At 51.6% G+C, this 17,601-nt stretch overlaps 1 protein-coding gene across 1 annotated transcript in view; it reads right to left on the reverse strand.

The window, feature by feature from the left end:
• Positions 1-272: 272 nt before the first annotated feature.
• FAT2 (FAT atypical cadherin 2) overlaps positions 273-17,601 on the reverse strand; it is a 56,240-nt gene continuing 38,911 nt past the window's right edge. The window contains exons 14-24 of the mRNA XM_039701806.1: positions 17,038-17,427; positions 15,902-16,116; positions 15,169-15,306; positions 14,190-14,333; positions 13,740-13,937; positions 11,810-12,617; positions 10,899-11,044; positions 7,370-7,811; positions 4,816-4,969; positions 2,515-3,107; positions 273-1,758 (exon numbers count right to left, since the gene is read on the reverse strand). Of these exons, the coding sequence (XP_039557740.1) occupies positions 1,226-1,758; positions 2,515-3,107; positions 4,816-4,969; positions 7,370-7,811; positions 10,899-11,044; positions 11,810-12,617; positions 13,740-13,937; positions 14,190-14,333; positions 15,169-15,306; positions 15,902-16,116; positions 17,038-17,427 (3,761 nt within the window). The 3' untranslated portion in view covers positions 273-1,225. The remainder of the gene's footprint in view (positions 1,759-2,514; positions 3,108-4,815; positions 4,970-7,369; positions 7,812-10,898; positions 11,045-11,809; positions 12,618-13,739; positions 13,938-14,189; positions 14,334-15,168; positions 15,307-15,901; positions 16,117-17,037; positions 17,428-17,601) is intronic.

The following is a 17,601-nucleotide window of genomic DNA, read 5'->3' on the forward strand; positions in this document are numbered from 1 at the left end:
GCCTCATCCCTCTGGCACTTAGAGGATCCTCAAAAAAGTGTTTAACTTGCTGTCTTGGTACTTCTCTGAAAGCTTTTGGTGCCCAAACTAAGCTGTAATTTCCTTGGCTGAAGCTAGGCAAGGATGTCCTATTTATTTACAAGAGAATCCCTGAGATACTGAATAAAATCATAATAGTAAAAAAATCCAAACTCTTTTAATACTTTCCAAAAATTCAACAACAAAAAAAGTTACATCAAACAACCAACCAAAGAAAACCTCTCACGAAGAAACGATACATGTCCAAGCACAAGGTCAAACAGGCAAACCCATGCTCAGTAGCCTCGGTGCCCCTCTCTGCTCAGAGATTCCAGGCAGTGCTGGCCAGTCCTTCTGGGATACAGCACGGGGTGTGCAGCTGCAGCAGTGTGGGACTGTGACAGCCATGGGGACAAGGCTGTGCACACAATCCTTGGGGCAGGGTCCCCCTGACTTGTGTGCACACAGCCCAGCTGGGCAGCCTGGTTTGAGTCTGAGTTGTTCCTGCTGTAACAAACCCTGTTGCTTGGTTTTTCTACAGAAATTGACTTTTTTTTTTCTTTTTTTTTTTTTCCCTTGGACTTCTATTAGCCAGTCAGGGATGTGCTGGTGGGACCAGCTACATTCCCTCTTCTCTCTGCCAGTGTCAGGAAGCAGACATGAAGAGGGTTTGCACCAGCTGATCCATTCCACGAACAAACTGTTGGCTTGATGCAAGCCCTTGGAGCCAGAGCTGGGACAGGGAGCCTCTGTACCCCACAAGGGGCACTGCCAGGCTGTGCATTGCTAATCCTTCCACACCTTTCTCCACCATGACTGCTGCCATACCTGCAGTGCTTGCCCTCCTCCTCCTCCTCATCCTCCCTGTGGCCAGGAAGCCCGGAGTGGGAGGAGGTAGCATGTGTGGTCCTACATGGTGTTGGAGGCAGTCCCCTTGGTGAGGAGGCAGGTTAGTCACTGGCATCCCAGGAGCATCCTCCATGTCCCAGCAGTGGCTGGAGCATTTCCCCTCCATTTGCAGCAGGAGCACCGTGGATGGCAGCGAGGGGAAAGATCCAGCCAAAATTACAACCCAGCCACGCAGGAGGGGACGCTGCAGGCTGAGAGAGACACACACACAAGCCTCCCTTCAGCAGCATGCGCCAGCCCCCTGCACTCTGTTCTGCGTGGAAACGTGCTTCTCTCCTCATCCCACGAGCAAGCCCTGCTAGAACATCACCTCCTCGCAGCTCCCGTAGTCACTCTCCACCATGTCGGAGCCCTCGTAGTTGGGGGGTGGCAGGGGCTGGGCTCGGATGCTGGGCTGGTGGCCCAGCTCGCAGTCGGCGTAGGAGGGCTGGGCCACGCTCAGGCGCATGCTGACCCTCTTGTAGCCCGGCTCGGCCTGGAACGGGACCCCCTCGCCCTGCACCAGCTGTGCTGGGTAGTAGCTGATGGCCGTGTACTCGTTCTGGCACTGGGATGCTCCCACGTCCACGGGGCCCAGCGGCAGGAAGTCCTCCAGGTTCTGGTTGCTGTAGCGGGGTGGGATGGGGGCTCGCTTGTTGCTCTGGTCCAGCGGGAAGGGGAAGCCCCCGTAGAGAGCGACGGGCTCCGTGTCTGCGGGAGGAGGGGGCGGCGGCGGGAGAGGAGGGTGAGAGGAGGAGGCAGGGGGGGCTTGGATGATCTCGTAGTGGGAATACTCCTGGACACCTGAGGACAGGTACTGGGGCGGCCAGTAGGTCGTTTCTGCCGGGTAGACTGGAACAAAAGAAAAGCCCTGTTAGCTGCAGCTCTAGTGGCTGTTGCCTCTCTCTTGCCCTCCTGCCAATTCCCTCTGTAGGCGCTGAGCCTGTAGGAGATGTGGCAGACTAGGGAGGAGAGGAGATATAGAGACAGGGGAGGTGCCACTTTGGGAATTGTGGGGACCTGAGATCACCCCGCAGTGTCCCCACCAGCCTACAGATATCCACTACTCCAGCACCCAAAAGACACACTTCATCATTATGTTTGGATGCAAGAAACTCATGTTATGAAGGGACTGGGGCAGTGATGCCCTGGATCTCTCCCTTTCCCTGCAGTTATTCTTGTGAAGAACTCCTGCATGGGGTAACTTGCTGTCCAGAGCCATTCAAGATGTTTCCCTGAGAATGTCATCCCTCTGCCCAGAAGCACTGATGCAAATGTCTTCACTACACTCCTACTGACTTTTAGGATCTTAAATTTTTTTCCAATTTTTCTCTTTTACAGGCTTTTTTGACCCGGGATCACAGCCTGCTGTGCATTTCCCTGCTGATTGTGTACAAAACCAAGCAGGTTAAAGCAGAAAACTGGGATGTAATGGTGAAACAGGAGGAAAGAGCCAACAAAGGCCCTATAGCAGGGCTGGGGCAGCATTTGCCTCTGCTTTGCTTTGCTTTAGCCAACACCATTTCCCCCCTATGTTTGCAAACCTCAGATCCCCTTCCCAAGGGACAGAGGGATGTGTAAGAACAAGCAAAAGCTGTGGCTACTGACCCATCTCCTCCCTGGCCCAGGTGCACTTGATGAAGGACTCGTTGTCGGAGTTGGAGGGCGGTGCGGCGGGGGGCAGGTTGGGGGCCACGCTGCACACGATGGTGCCCCGGTGCTTCGGGGCGTTGGCCGAGTTGAAGGTGACGAACTCGGGGGTGCCGGCGGCTTTGCGCTGCTCCGGCGTGGCCCGGTCCAGGTTGTTGTGCGCCGCGTCGCTGAGGATGTTGAGCTCGATGGGGGGCACGGGCTGGGTGCCCACGCCCACGCTCTTGGAGAACTCGCTCTTGGAGAGCAGGTCGGGGTCCTCGCGGGCCACCGGCTTGTGCGCCTTGGCGCGGTGGCGGCAGCGCTTGCGGGCGAGCACAAACGCTGCGGCCAGGATGGCCGCCCCCAGCACGCCGGCCGCGATCTCCGCGATCTCCTCGGGGCCCAGCGCCCACTGCGTGGGCACGATGGCTGGCGTGATGATGGGCTGGGTGCAGTAGTCCCCCTGGTAATCCGACGGGCAGATGCAGTACACGGAGCCCTGGCTGCTCACACAGCGCCCGGCGTTGCGGCACGGGTTGTCTTGGCACTCCTCTGCCAGCTTCTCACACCTGTGGGGAGAAAGGGATGGAGACAACCCCTGTCAGCCTGGGATGCAGCAGAAGTGCCTCGTCCTGGTCAGGCTCTGGCTTACACCACCCAAGGATGCTCTGTCCTGGTCTGCTCTCCCTCCCTTGCTGGATTCTTGCTACCTGCTTGTCCTGGCAGAGAATCCTCGAGTATAAAATGATGCTACCTGCTTATCCTGGCAGAGAATCCTCGAGTATAAAATGATGCTTTTCAAAAGACCATGTTACACAGGGTGGTCCTATTTTTTAGTTGTACGCCCAAATTAAAATAGGGGGCTTTCTGCCTCAGAAGAGTGTTTGGAATTCTAGGGCTAACACTGCACAGAGAGATGGTCCCACCCTGTTAAATCAGGGAGCCCAGGGTCAGTGTGAGGTGTGTTAACCTCTTATGAAGCCTCTCATGTCCTCCAAGCTTTATGGAGCCCCTGGATGGTCTGTGGATGTCTGCAGGTTGCAGCAAACATTTGGGAAAAGACTACCCCACGAGGTGGTGAATGGACACCCTTTCTGGAGAGGCTTTTTGACATTTTATGGAGCATCTGCAGAACTGAGAGGGAATTTCTGATTCTCTGTCCTGTTCTACCCCCCACACAACCTAAATGTTGCCAACACTACAGGGGACCTTTCTTCCAACAGCAATGACCTCCCAGTGCTTGGGGGAACAGACAGTGCTTTAATGGCTTTTCTTCCCTTTTTTTGTTCTCGTTACTGAATGAACTCTGTGAGGTTTGCACTGCTCTTGTTGTAGTCAGTGGTTTAGGATGTGTGAGCTGGTGTGTGTGACATGCACCCACAGACTCTGGCTGATGTCAGGTATTACACTGCCACCTAATGCTCAGCTACAGGCTTTTGTTTCAAGAGCTGAAGAGATAATTTCTGCCTTTGCCTTGACCCACAGGACCAGTGTCCATCCTGGCTAAATGGGCACGGCAGAAGGATGAACTGGGTGTGATGCTGTTTGAGCCTGTGCTGGGAATCTCTGACCAGGCTGGGCTGGAGGCAAGGTGGGGGTCTTGGAGGGGCTGCTGGGCTGGGGTGGTAATGCCCACTGTCTTGAGCTGGGATTTGAACTGGAAGAACCACAGCTGCAAGCTGGGACAGAGATTTCTTTTGCATGAACACCATAGAGCTGGTCCCAGATAGAAGCAATCTCTTCAGCACCATCTGCAGGGTGGGTGCTCAGGCTACTGAAGCAGGGGGCACCTCCCAGCTCTGCCAGGCAGGTTCCCCCAGCCCCAGGGCACCCTCCTGCCACCCAGGACAGTGTCTGCCTGCACCCTGCTGCCAGGCCCCCCATCACAGCTGAGCTCCCCGCAGCAGAGCCAAGGTGTTCCCATTACTGCTGAACTCAGCTCCTGTCACAGGGAGCAGCAGCGTGTGCCAGCAGCACTGTGTCCCATCACGGACAGTCTCTGCACTGCCCCACAGCACCTGCAGGCCCCAAAGCTTCTGTAAGCAGAGATGTTTCTGTTTTCCCTCCTGCTCAGAGGGGCACTGGCCACACGATGGCAGAGTTCTTTGTGTCCTGTTCTGCTCAGCTCTGCCCTCCAGCACCTCCCGGCTCCAATGCTCAGGTGCCTTGCAATTAATCCCAGAGTGTGTGGATCTGGTGAGCTCCAGAAACGTGCAGTGCTCATGTTCTCAGCCCCCCATGGGATGTCACCTGTCCCAAAGCGCCCCCAGGCCTTACCTTTCGCCCAGGTACCAGTCAGGGCAGTGGCAGGAGTAGCCGGTGGCCGAGAGGGTGCAGGTTCCCCCGTGCAGGCAGGGCTTGGACTCGCAGGGACTGTCCCCAAGCTCACAGTGCTCACCAGAGAACAGCCCGGGGCAGATGCAGGTGTAACCTGGACAGGGTGAGAGTGAAAATATCCGTGTGGAAAAATGGGCAAGAACAGGGAGGAGCAGAGCCTGGTGCTGATGGCCCCCACAGGGGGCTCACACAGCTACCCAAGCACAGGAACTTGCTGCTGTGGGACACCCAGGGCATCCCTGGAGGCCTGGTGGCTTCATTACAGGACCTGCCATGGTTGCTGGAGGCTGGGTGGCCACTCTGGAGCAACAGAGTGAAACTAGGGAGCTTTTGAGCAACAAGTGAAGCCCGTCCTCTCCTGACACAGATCAGAGATGCAGTCAGGGCACAGCTTTATTGCATGGAGAAGATGAGGGACAAATCTGGGATAAAGGAAGGGGAACTTGGCTGGCTGATTCACAGTTTCTGACTCTGTTCAGTGCAATCCCCTGTAATTTGTTGTTCTCAGGAGTCTTTGGTCCTGCAAGTTCTTGTGGTATGAAGTGCCTGTCTCAACATGCCGAGTTTCTCCTGCTTGCAGGAGATGTCTGCTCACAGAGAGAGAGAAACCCAGCACAGCCAGGGACTCGCAGGGGGCTCCGCTGTTTGTGCTTTTGGCTGCTGTTTAGCACAGCCCTAAGCATGTCAACGTCCCTGGCTGTGCTGAGCTCCTGCTTGTCACCTGGCTGGTGCTGCTGTGAGGGAAATTCAGAGCTTCCACCTTCCAGCACACCTGAAAGTCTTTACTACTCATTCACAAGCTGAACCCTGCTTTAGAGCACAGGCAAACAACCTGGGCCTGTTCCCACATGCGTGTCAGTGGCTGTACCAGAAGGACGTGCTGCCACTGGTGCAGCAGCTGCTGGACATTGCCCACAGGGCTGTGTGTGCCCAAACACATGTCCTGGATGTGGGGCTCGCTTGTGTTTGTGGTCCTGGGGTGGTGCTGGGCTGGCCTGGGTCCTCTCCCCACAGCTGTGTTCTCACACGGCCACGTGGCTCCCCGGGCTGGCTCCCACGGGCGAGTCCCTGCCTGTGCTGGAATCCCACGCCTGAGATCCCTGGGCACAGCTCTGCTTGAACTCCTGCTGCCTGCCTGGAGTCCCCAGGACAGAGCCCATGGCACTCAGGGAACCAGGATAACCTCACAAATGAACACCCCTGGGGCAATCCCTTCCCTGCAGCAGTGCCCTGCCATGTCCCACAGGCTCTTTCCTTGTCAGCTGGGCCATTTGCAGGAGACATTGTTCATCCTGGAAGGAAACTATGGGAAGGGTGCTGGATGATCGCTGGGTTATTACTGAGGGAGTGATTATTCACCTCCCCCTCCCACTGTATTCTCTCTGCAATGTAAGCAGGGGATGCCTTGACTTAGACCAGAGATGTGTTTTCCCCTTGTGGGCTTTGAGCCCCTTCCAGGCCAGCCAGAGAGGTTTTCTGTGCAGAGGGTCTGCAGGCTGAGGTGTGAGTGCCAGCCAGACTAACTGTTCTGTACATTTACACCTGGTGTCAAACAAGTTCACCTGAAGCAGGCAGCTGCTGAGTCGACAGGGCTGGGAATCTTGTTCCCAGAGGCAGCGGGCAGGGCAGGAGAAGGTGGTGCCTCTTCTGTCCTCACTTGCTCGCCAGGCAGGGTGTGCTTTGGCAAGGGCCCCAGAGAGCTGCAGGAGCAGCTTCTGCCCCACACAGCAGCGTGGGAAGTGCCCCACTGCCCCTCGGAGGGGCCGAGGCACAGGCAGTACCCATCCCACAGGGTGTTAAGGGGTGCAGCCCTGCTGTGCTGGCAGCTACAACCAGCTGTAGGGCAGTGACACACAGGTGGACATCACTGGGAGCAGCGCCTCTGCTCACAGCCCCTGTCCCTGTGATACAGCTCACTGCAAGGAGCCCCTCTGATGGCAGGAACGGGGCAGCAGGGACACAGCCTGGGGCAGAGTCTGTATCAAACCTCTTTTGGGTGTGTGCACCCCACGTCAGCCTGGGACTCTTGGATTTGAGCTTACGGTTTTCCCATATCCCTTTGCATAGCCCTGGGGAGTCGCTCACTGCAGTGGGAAGAGACCAAGATCTTGGCTTGTTTCTGCCCAGATACCATCACCACATGATCCCATCTTGCCTGATTCCAGCCTTGTTAACAGCTCCTTAAGCAAAAAGGATGCAGGGGGTGGGCGGAATCTCTATATGCATTTGAGTTTTTGGCAACACTCTGCTCTACTATGTCATGCACACTCCTTAGAAACACCTTCCTGCCCTCTGGGCCCACAGTCCACTGGTGAGAGCCAGGATGATGATCTCACACCCTGCAGCTGCTGCTGCACTGAGTCACCTGAGGTCCCCTGGGACAGAGGATCTCTGCTTCCCCTCTGGAATAGTCCATGCACAGGGGTGAATACAGTTGCTGCATCCTTCCCCGCCTCACTGCTCTCCTGCAGCTCCGTGTGGGATGTTCACTTACCTCCTCCGTGAGTTTCGGAGCACATCCCGTTGTTGAGGCAAGGGTTGCTGCTGCAGGCGCCGGTGGGGGAGCAGCACTGCCTTATCCCCACCTGCTCCAAGACTTCCTTCGACTGCCCTTTCCCGGGAAGGAGAACCACTTCTCTGCCGTTGATGGCAACCACGTCCAGGCAGCCCCTGAACCCCCGTGTGACTCTCTGGGGCTGCAGCGACGGCCGCAGGCCCCCAAAAAGCAGGTCTCGTCTGCCCTGGGAGGCACTGCAGGTGCCTGGCAGCTGCAGAGAGGCGTTGCCCAGGCCGTCGATGAGCAGGCGGACAGAAGTGTTCTTCACCTCCAGAAACACTGAGTGCCACTCGCCGTCGCTCACGAAGCGCGAGGAGGACAGGTTCCCAGAGGAGCCCCCCTGGCAGCTGTAGCTGAGGTGAGGCACTCCATTGACCATCTGTAAAACACAGAAGTCACAGGTAGCTGTGACACAGGTGGCTGCTGTTTCATGGAGGGTCTCAACATTTCTCCTGCTGCTTGATCCCCTCTCTCCTGGCCTTCACATTGACAGTTGAGATTGCTCCCAATTTTCTGCTTCCAAGAAGTACCAAATGCAGCCCCTTTCACCTTTTTTAACCTATGCCTGGATTAATTAAGTGACTGAAACTCCTTTATTTTGCAAAACACCTTCATCTCTCTGGCACAATTTCACCCGTGGTCCTGCCCAGCAGCCTTTGACAAGGAGGGAAGCCCATCTTTCCATGTAATACAGCCACGGGATCATACAGCTACTGCTGCAGCTGCTTGCCCTTTCTCCCACCTTCCTGAGCCTGATCAGAGCCCTGGCATTCAGACTATCCATAAGTGCACCACCAGTCACAGATGGACTCTTGTTCTGGGCCACGTGGCTTCTGTTCTGTTCTCACTGTCTCATTAGTGGTGGGGAAGGTGCTGGAGCAGTTGCCCCTTTGGCAGGGCTGAGGGTGGTGAAAGAATCTTATTGAGGAGAAGCACTGGCAGCTTTCTCCAGAGGAAAAAGGAAGATTTGGGAGGCAGAGAAAGGAATTACTGTTGTACCCATGCTGGAAAACCAGGCCAAAGTTACTGATATATGCTGCAATCCAATCCTTGATCTCCACCAGACTGGAGAGACACAAGGCACTGAGCTGCTAAAAGTGAACCACACCAACATCCTCTGCATTAAACTGGGACGTCAGAAATTCCTATTTCTGGCCCAATATTCATGTTTAAAAGTCATATAGGACAGAGAAAGGAAAAGTTAGCTGTGTTGTTTCAGGGTGAAGTCAGGGTTAAACCCCTTTTTCACCTTTATCTCCCCAGTGCTTTGTTGATAAAACCTCTCTCTCACAGAAGCCAAGAGCCTGTGGAAAAGGAGCAAAGAGATGGAAGGAGGTGCTGGTGGGAAACCTGCAGAGCCTGCTATGTAACATCAATCAATTCATCTCAGGCAGGAGAGATGTCCTTGGGGAACATTAGAGACAGCAAGAAGGGTTTGGTTCTTGGAAGAAGTTGGAAGAGCAGGAATGATTATGGGTACAGTGACTCTAGAGAAACCCACACACAATATGAAGGGGCTACTCTGGAGCAGAGCAGGACAACAGCTAACTCCTAGAGAAGCCCACAGTATAAATAAATACCAGTGGGAGGAGAGAGCAACTGCTGAAGGAAGAAAGAACAAGAAGCAGCTGGCACATGGCATGGAAGGGCCTCAGGGCAACACGTGTGTAAATCCCTTTGCACAATTGGCAAGCACACCAGAGAACTTTGTCACTTCATCTGCAGGAACATGATTTCTCTTCAGATGGGTCTGTAGATTTGGCTTATCAATTTCTGGGGCTGGGAGACAGCTGAGAACTCAATTCCCTGGAGCAAGAACTGACACACTGCCAAGCCTTTCCCAGCTTGCTTGGTCTGCCATCCTCTTCCTGCAACCTATTTCTGAACATCAGGACAGCTCAGAGACTGGAAAAGTGATGATACTCATGCTCTTGGGAGAGCTCATCCTCTTCATCAAAACTACAAACCATCACTCGTGGTCCTTGCAAGGCTTTGGCTCATATCTGGAGTACTTGAGTCTACACAGTTTAAACTCTTGAGGGAGTCCTTCAATTTTATCAGGCCAGATGGTTTAGAAACCTTTTTATCCCTAAGATATTGCTAATAAAGTGAGCCAGGAAATAAATGATTCACAGGTGCTTTTATGGAGGAGGCTTTATGAATGTCTCCTATTGAAAAGATGTGGAGACAAGCTTGGGCACAGGAGATCAAGGGCACACTGAATTTCACCAACAATGAGCCTTTTCTCCCTTGACTCCCTGCGCTGGCCTGGATCAGTGGAGTTTTTTGCCATCCTGTACTTCCTGAGCACCACCTAAAGTGCTGGATTCCTTCTGATGAGCTCTTTGGTGACTCTCCTTCCCAGAGGTGAGATAGAAAGCATGAGACCCTTCATGAGAAGCTTTTCTCACTGGCCCTTTACAGTTCAGCCTAAAATCACTCTCAGAGATGGCTACAGGACACATGGATGATATTTCTCTGCTCCTGCTCTTCAGGAGTGATGGCTGTGGCAGCAGGAGCTTGAAATATGTGCAAAAGGCATGTGCGTGGGGGTTGGCTGCTGTGCAGCTCCCTGTCTGAGTGGGTCTTTGGTAACTGTGGAAAGATGCAACAGGAAGATGGGGTTGTGAAACCAAGAGAAGGGATGGGGAAATCCAAGGACAGGATGAACACTTCCAGGTAGGTTATAGTGTATAGATCTCAACCCGATCAGTCTCAAGGACAAATCTCTATAAGCTGGTAAGCACGTCCTGTGATCTTAGTCTGAATTCAGTTGATGAGGAATATATAAAACAGCTTTTCTTTAGTCATCTGCTGCTTTCATTCTGCTGCCAAAGCAGAAGATGATCTTTGAATGCTTTGGTAAGTTCAGTGTTCAGTCAAAGAGAGGAGAGTGATCAGAACGAAATATACCTGTCTCTGCAGGTGTCTAAAACAGTGAAACAAGCTGAAGAAAGTAGTTGAAAAGAGGGGTGTGTGTGTGAAAAATACAATTTAGGATTCCTGTTCTGTCTTTTCTGTCCATTATTGTAAAGGACCTTTAATCTGAGCTATGGGAGAAAGTTTGTTTCTACTTTAGCAAAGAGCAAACTGGTTCGTGGACAACTCCACCTGATAAATTCTTTGTCCTGAGAGGTGAGATGCAAGAGAGGAATGAAGCAACAAGAATGAAGGTGATGCAGACCTGCTATGGGTGTCTGATGACTTCACCAGAAGTCACACCAGAGACCAACACATGCACTTACATGTATAGAGAACGATTTCCCATTGTGGTTGCAGCAATTGCCAAACTGTGCTTGGCTCTCATTTGCAGCAATTGCCAAACTCTGCTTGGTCTTCCCAACTGTTGTATTTCACCAATTACTAAGGGTACATAGTTTTGCATGTTCTTTCTGTGATTCCCTTCCCCGAGAGAGTAAAGCTTTTGTAGCTGTGGAGAGAAACCCCCCTGCACTGCCATACCCACCTCCAGAGTGGCGAGGTCGGTCCCATTGGCGTGGAACACGACTGCGTGATGCTGGTGGGTCTTGAGGCGAAAGTGCATGTGCCAGGAGCCAGCCTGGGAGTGCTGGTACCAAATGTAGCTGTGGCCCCCAAACCTCACAGCTGTTCCTGAAAGGAAAATGAAAGAAAGGTCTCATCTCTGTGGCACTTTGAGGCTATGGACTGTATCAAGCCTTGCCTCTTTTGCTAGCCGGATGCCACAGCTGTCCAGGAGCAGTTCTATCCACAGCAACCCATGGATTCCTACACTGCAATTCCCACAGCCCCACCAGGATCTCCCAGTATTTCTTCTATGCACTCAACTGTGAAGCAACCCTGAAGTATCAGCCCGGCTATTTCTGTCCTTCAAGGTGCCCTCAGGGTGGTCTACAACACCCTTGAATTTCTCCATCCTTAGTAAGTTTTTATACTATTCTGTGGTATGTCCTTACATTCCTGCCCTAGTGTTACTAGTTGTTGTTCCCTCCAATTATTTCTTGAAGTATCCTAGAGCCAGTGTAACAAATATATTTTATTTGGCTTTCCTCAAATTTATCAGTTATTCTGTGCTCTGCCAGGTCCAGGATCAACACATGAGATCACAGACAGAAAATTCTGATCACTGACCTACATTTCCTGCTAAGTATGAGTGACTTTCCTCAATCAGAGAGACAGATGTTACTGTTATTAAATGCTACAGGAGATCAATTTTAAAAAATAGACTGTATGGAACTTTCGGATTCTAAAGTCTTTGAAGTTATGGCCAGAACTGTTGGTCACTGGGCAACATAATTTTTCCATGGAAAATCCAGATGCTCTATGTTGTGTTTTCTGAGAGAATACACAACATGCCCAGGTTTATAGGGTCAGACACTGCCAGGAAGGATTGCTCACCATTGCACGAGCAGATCTGCTCCAGGCTGTGCCGTGGGGTGAGGACGCTGAGCCGGGCAGTGCTGTACGTGGACATCATGCCTGGGTCCAGCTGGATGGTCTCCCTGCAGACACGGTGGGCACAGTCTGACCCGTGACAGGGCACATGGATCGCTTTCTTCATGCGGAGCCCGACGAGCTGGTCCATCTCCCCAGCTGACCCTGTCAGCTTGCTGGCCAGCACCCGTGGCTCGTACAAGGAGCCGTGTGGCTCTCCAACAGCCAGGAGCAGATCCACTCCATCAGAGGCAGCTGCAGGCTGCAGGCTGGCCATGTGGATGTTCTGGCGCCGGGTGACAAGGATGTTCCCCAGAAATCTCTGCAGGTTGCGCCAGTGGTCCCCCACAAACTCCTCGGGGGAGAGGTGTCGGAAGTGCAGCACCACGGCCTTGTCCAGGGCCTCCTGTGTGAAGCACCACACGTGGACGCTGACGCTCGTGGTGGCCGTGAACGTTCCGTCACTCACTGTCACGTTCAGAAGGTAGTGGCCGTGGGGGAGCTTGTCCCCAGCAATGATCTTCCCATCCGCAGCCCCGACAGAGAAGAGCCCCTCCTCGGGCACCTGTGCCACCAGGGTGTACACCAGCGTGTCGTGGGGGTCCCGGTCCGTGGCGTGGATCTTGCCCAGAACGCCGCCGCGGAAGGCCTCCTCGTTGGTGGTGATGAATATTTCCAGGGGAAGGGCTGAGGGGGCATATTGGCTCTGCTCAGTCACTTGGATATTTATAAATGCAGATGAGGAGAGGGGAGGGATGCCGCTGTCAGAGACCTGGCAAGGAAAAGAGAGGGATCTGTTACAGCCACACGCTGACTTACTGTCACCTCACCTGACTGGTGAGGTCTTCAAAGGAGAGTGCCTTTCAGGGAGCAGAGAGTGGAAGCTCTCAGGCAGCAGGTTGGGAGTGAAGAAGGAATGGGAAAAACTGGCAGCAGTGTTGGAGCTCTGCCTGGAGAAGGCCCTAGGGAAAAGGGCAGCATCCCTTCCTTAGGGAAGGATGGAGGAACTGAGGAGGCCTTGGAGACTGATTGAGGCCCTCTGCTAGAGGTGGGGTCATGCTCACTTCCCTGTGCATTCAGCAGCAGCTGAGGTGCCTCTGCGTGGCTCTGAATTCCTGAGGGTTAATAATTTTTTTGTGATGTTGCCAATCTTTGTGGTTCCACATGTAACTGAGTGTAGGGAGATGTAAAGCAGTTACACACATCAACACACTCGCTCACCCTCCAGGCTGTTTAAGCCCCTGTCCCACCTCTGACAATGTCTGTCTAGCATTCGGTCAAGGAACCTCAAACAGAAAAATGCGAATAATCAGATTATGGGATAAATTTCTCCCTAATGCTAAGCAGTTAGAGGTTGAGGTTTGTAATATAATAGTACCCAGCTTTTACAACAATTGCCATTACTGAAGAAGTATGTACTTTACATGTTATTATCCTTTTGTTTGTAATGGACTATCCCTACCGATAATGTTGAAAAGTAATGAATTCATTCTGCAACAGTAGAAATCCTTTTTGAAGAGGAACTGAAACCACTTCTTAAATGACAAGGATAATTAGAGAAAGCTTGTAGGACCAGATCCAGGTCTCACTTTAAATTGGAATTCACTAGAATGATTATGGGGAAAGCATCTGTCTAAGGAAACTGCTGACAGAGTATTGTTCATGATCATATTATCTGATTTTATCAACACAGAAGCTGGCCCCCTGCTTCTTGTGGGCAGACTGTGTGGAGAAATGAGCTCTGCAGCTGGCTCCAAGCTGCAAAATTTGTGCCTGGATTGGATTTCTTCAAAGCCAGAGATGTTTTCATTTAGCTGGGCCATGCTAATCGCATTTTACTGCGACTTAAGCTAGCTGGGGAATTCAGACACCAGGACAGAAACACAGGCTCTACCTGCACTTGCAATAGGTACTGTTCTTTCACTCTTCTGTTCAGGACAGACGATGTCACCAGCAGACCATTTTGGGTGACTTCAAAGGCTTTCCCATCATTGCCCTGGGTGATCTGGAACGAGTATGGTGGTCCATTTTCTGGAGAGTCTCTGTCGCTCATAATCAGCTCCAGGACACTTGTCCCCACGGGAGCATTCTCCTGAAATGGGGAAAGATGCTATTGGAGGAAGGCAAGCAAAGAGAAATGGCCCAGGGGAACCTACAGTGCCCCAGGAGCTGCTGGATCAGGAACAGGAAAACAAATCCCACCCCTGCCCTAGAACACAGAGAGCACAAAGCAGCAACGTGATTCATCACTGTCTCTCCACTTTACTCCAACAGCAGCCTAGGAATGAGTTCCTCAGCACAATGAGAGGGACTGGGAGAACAAAGTGTCTCCTTCCTGGCTTACCTGCACCACCACACTGTAGTTGAGCTGGAAGAAGCGAGGAGGGTTGTCATTGACATCAGACACATGGACGTGCACAGGGACATCACTGAACTGAGCAGGGTGGCCGTTGTCAGTGGCTCGAACTGTCAGCGAATAGCTGGGGATCTGGAGGGTTTGTAGTGCAGGATTACTTGGAGAAATGGCAGAACAGTGTTTTTTCACATTGAAGTTTTATTCTGCTGCAGCTTGATGAAATGCCCAAGGTCATGCACCATGGCCACAACAGCTTTGCCTTTGGCTAAGGCTCTCCATCCATAAATCTCCCTCAAAGCTCATTGCTAAACTAAATCAGCCTCACAACAGTTGCAGAAAAGAGAAACAACTTGGCAAAGATGGATGTAATTGAGCTGGGCAAACACCTGTCAATAGTGGTTTAAGAATCATAGAATCACAGAATAAACTGAGCTGTAAGGGACCAACCAGGTTCAGCTCCTGCTCCTGTGCAGGACATCCCAAGAATTCCACCATGTGCCTCAGAGTGCTGTGCAAAAGCTTCTGAACTCTGGCAGGCTGAGACAAGCTGCTGCTGTTTATGAATGAGAGATTGTCCAGGTGACCTTTCTCCTCCTCACACCTGTTTTCTCTAATGCAGAGAAGCAGAACCCAACCATGTTGGTTTCCACAACCAACATTCCTAATACTGAGACCAAAGACTCAGAGCTGTGGAAGGTGTCCCTGCCTATGGAAGGGGTTGGAACTAGATGGTCCTCAAAGTCCCTTCCAATCCAAACCATTATTCGATTCTATGCTGCCTTTCCTAAAGCCCAGCCTTCCTATTGCAGTATCTGTCAGTCTGGAAAACAATTAATGCCTTGTCTTTTACCTACAATATTATGAGTAAATAATTCAGAAATCAGGAGGTAGCTGAGTAAGCCGTTCTCCCTCAGTCTTTTGGGACACATCTGTTTCAGCCTTCCCATTCTCATTTTCGTGAACTCACCTCCTCCCTGTCCAGATGCTTGGCAATGCTGATCTGCCCATTTTTGGGTTGAATGGCAAAGTGTCCCAGCGGGTTCCCTTCCACGATGGAATACGTGATCTGATTGTTCATGGAGCCATCCAAGTCATCAGCTGACACCTGTTTGGAGGAAAAAAACAAACCCTGATAGGACCCTTGGGCCAAAAAGGAGATACCATGGAGAAATAGGACCAGTTTGTCATTTAAGGGCATTGACTGGAGTTTGCCTCAAATGAGGAGGGGAAAAAGATGGTAGTTCAAGTGTCATCCAATAGTTTTTTCAAAACAACATAGTTTCCTCAGCTTTCTCCTAGTCCCTTTCCCGACTTTACCAGCCCTGTGATGGTAACAGGCTGGACAGGGAACTCTACATCACCTTGGACTCTGCTACTCTGCCCAGAGGAACCTCTGCCTTCCCCAGGTAACAAGGGCATTGTCCTTTTTCAGGCATTTTTGTTTTATTGTGATGTTCTCAAAGCTCCTGAGTCCACCCTTAATTTTCACTTAAAGGTGTCTTATAAGGCAAAGTGTTCTCCATGTCTGTGGAGTTTCAGGAATTCTGCCTTTTTAAAAGTCATGCTTTAATTTTAGATGCTGAATGTCACAAGCACACTGAGGTTGCTGTGTCCAAGGAAAAGAAAATGCACAAGAGGAGTGAATATTGCATAGCACAAATAAGGAAGAGGTAAAGACAGCTGGCCTGGTTCAGTCATACCGTGAGGATGACCTCTCCAATGGCAGCATCCTCCCGAATGTCAGTGAAGTAGGGGTCTTGGATGAACTCTGGTGCGTGGTCATTAATGTCAGTTATGTTGATCACCACCATGGTCACATCGCTGAGAGAGGCTGAGCCCTTCCTCGTGCCCTCAATGGACAGGTAATACTCGTGACTGGCTTCAAAGTCCAGGCTCCCATTGATGTATAAGGCACCTACATTGAGAGATGGGAGGAAAAGACAGAAAATAATGAATGAATGGCACATGAGATTTGGAATACTGCAGATATGCCAAGGCAACTGCCAAACTGCCAGCTGAAACAGTAGTTGACCTAACTTTGACCCCCTAGATGTGGAAGAATGAGGAAGAGCCTTGTGACCAGAGAGGCTGAGGTTAATGAATGAATGGCACGTGAGATTTGTTGGAATACTGCAAATATGCCAAGGCAACTGCCAAACTGCCAGCTGAAACAGTAGTTGACCTAACTTTGACCCCCTAGATGTGGAAGAATGAGGAAGAGCCTTGTGACCAGAGAGGCTGAGGAGCCATTGATGAGGATGTGACAGCCAGGGCAGAAGGCCATTGCTGATGCAGCCAAGGGCTCATTTCAGGGAGCTAAGAGTGGCCTTCTGATAACAGTTCTTATCACATAGCTGTGAAAACAGAATAGGGCTGTATTTGGCTGGTAACCATGGCTCAACACCTGCCCGTGGTTAGGGTCCTATCACTGAGTGCTACTCAATAAAGCTGCCCATTACCCTGGGCTGTGGGTTCCTCATGGGATCTTGATGAAAAGACTTTTAAAATGAAAACACTTTCTCCTGAATTCTGAAGTGGGGAAATTTCCTCATCCTGTTCGCCACGTATCCCTCATTCACATGGACCTATCTCCAGTCTCAGACACACAGGAAGAATCTTTCCTTTAATTTCAGTTAAGATTTGGATCACTCCTTAAGTGACTTGGATGGTAAAATTTGAAGTAGAAAACAAGACTGTATTCCCTACCCTTGTGCTGGGTAAAGACAGAGCTAAGCAGAAGCGGGAGCCAAATGGGGAAGAACCAGAGAAGATGCACACAAAGACATCCTTTGATGTTGGCTCATCCTGTACTTGCTTGGGCACAAGATCATTTTACCTGTATTTGAGTTGAGCTGAAACTTCCCATGGTCGTTGCCGTTCACAATTTCATACTTGATCTCTGTGTTTTCTGCATTGTCCCTCGTCAGGACTGATAAGTTGAGGACCTCGGTACCAACAGCCACATCTTCCTTCACCATGGCCACGTATTCAGGGGCCAGGAAAACAGGCAGGTACTCATTGAGATCCACAACAGAGACAGTGACAGTGCCGAGGGAAGAGAGGGGCTGCGGGGTGCCCCGGTCGGTGGCACACACTGTCAGCTCAAAGGCTGAGTGCTGGGAATCCTTCAGAGGCTTTTCCAGCCGGATCACCCCGGTGGTCTCCTCAATTGAAAAGTGTCCATTGGCAGAGTCAGACAGAGAATAGACCACCTCAGCATTGAGACCTGGAAGGGAAACAGACAGGATGCAATAATTCATGGGTAGGGATGCTGCTGGGTTTATTTATTTATAATGCATTAGGATTATATGAACAGAATGATCTTCAATTCTCAGGGAAAATAGAGGCTGTATGAACATCATACCAACACTGAGTGTGCCCCTGCCCATCTGCAGGTTCA

The sequence above is a fragment of the Passer montanus genome, unplaced genomic scaffold (assembly GCF_014805655.1).
Source record: "Passer montanus isolate IOZ18808 unplaced genomic scaffold, ASM1480565v1 scaffold15, whole genome shotgun sequence".
Taxonomy (NCBI): domain Eukaryota; kingdom Metazoa; phylum Chordata; class Aves; order Passeriformes; family Passeridae; genus Passer; species Passer montanus.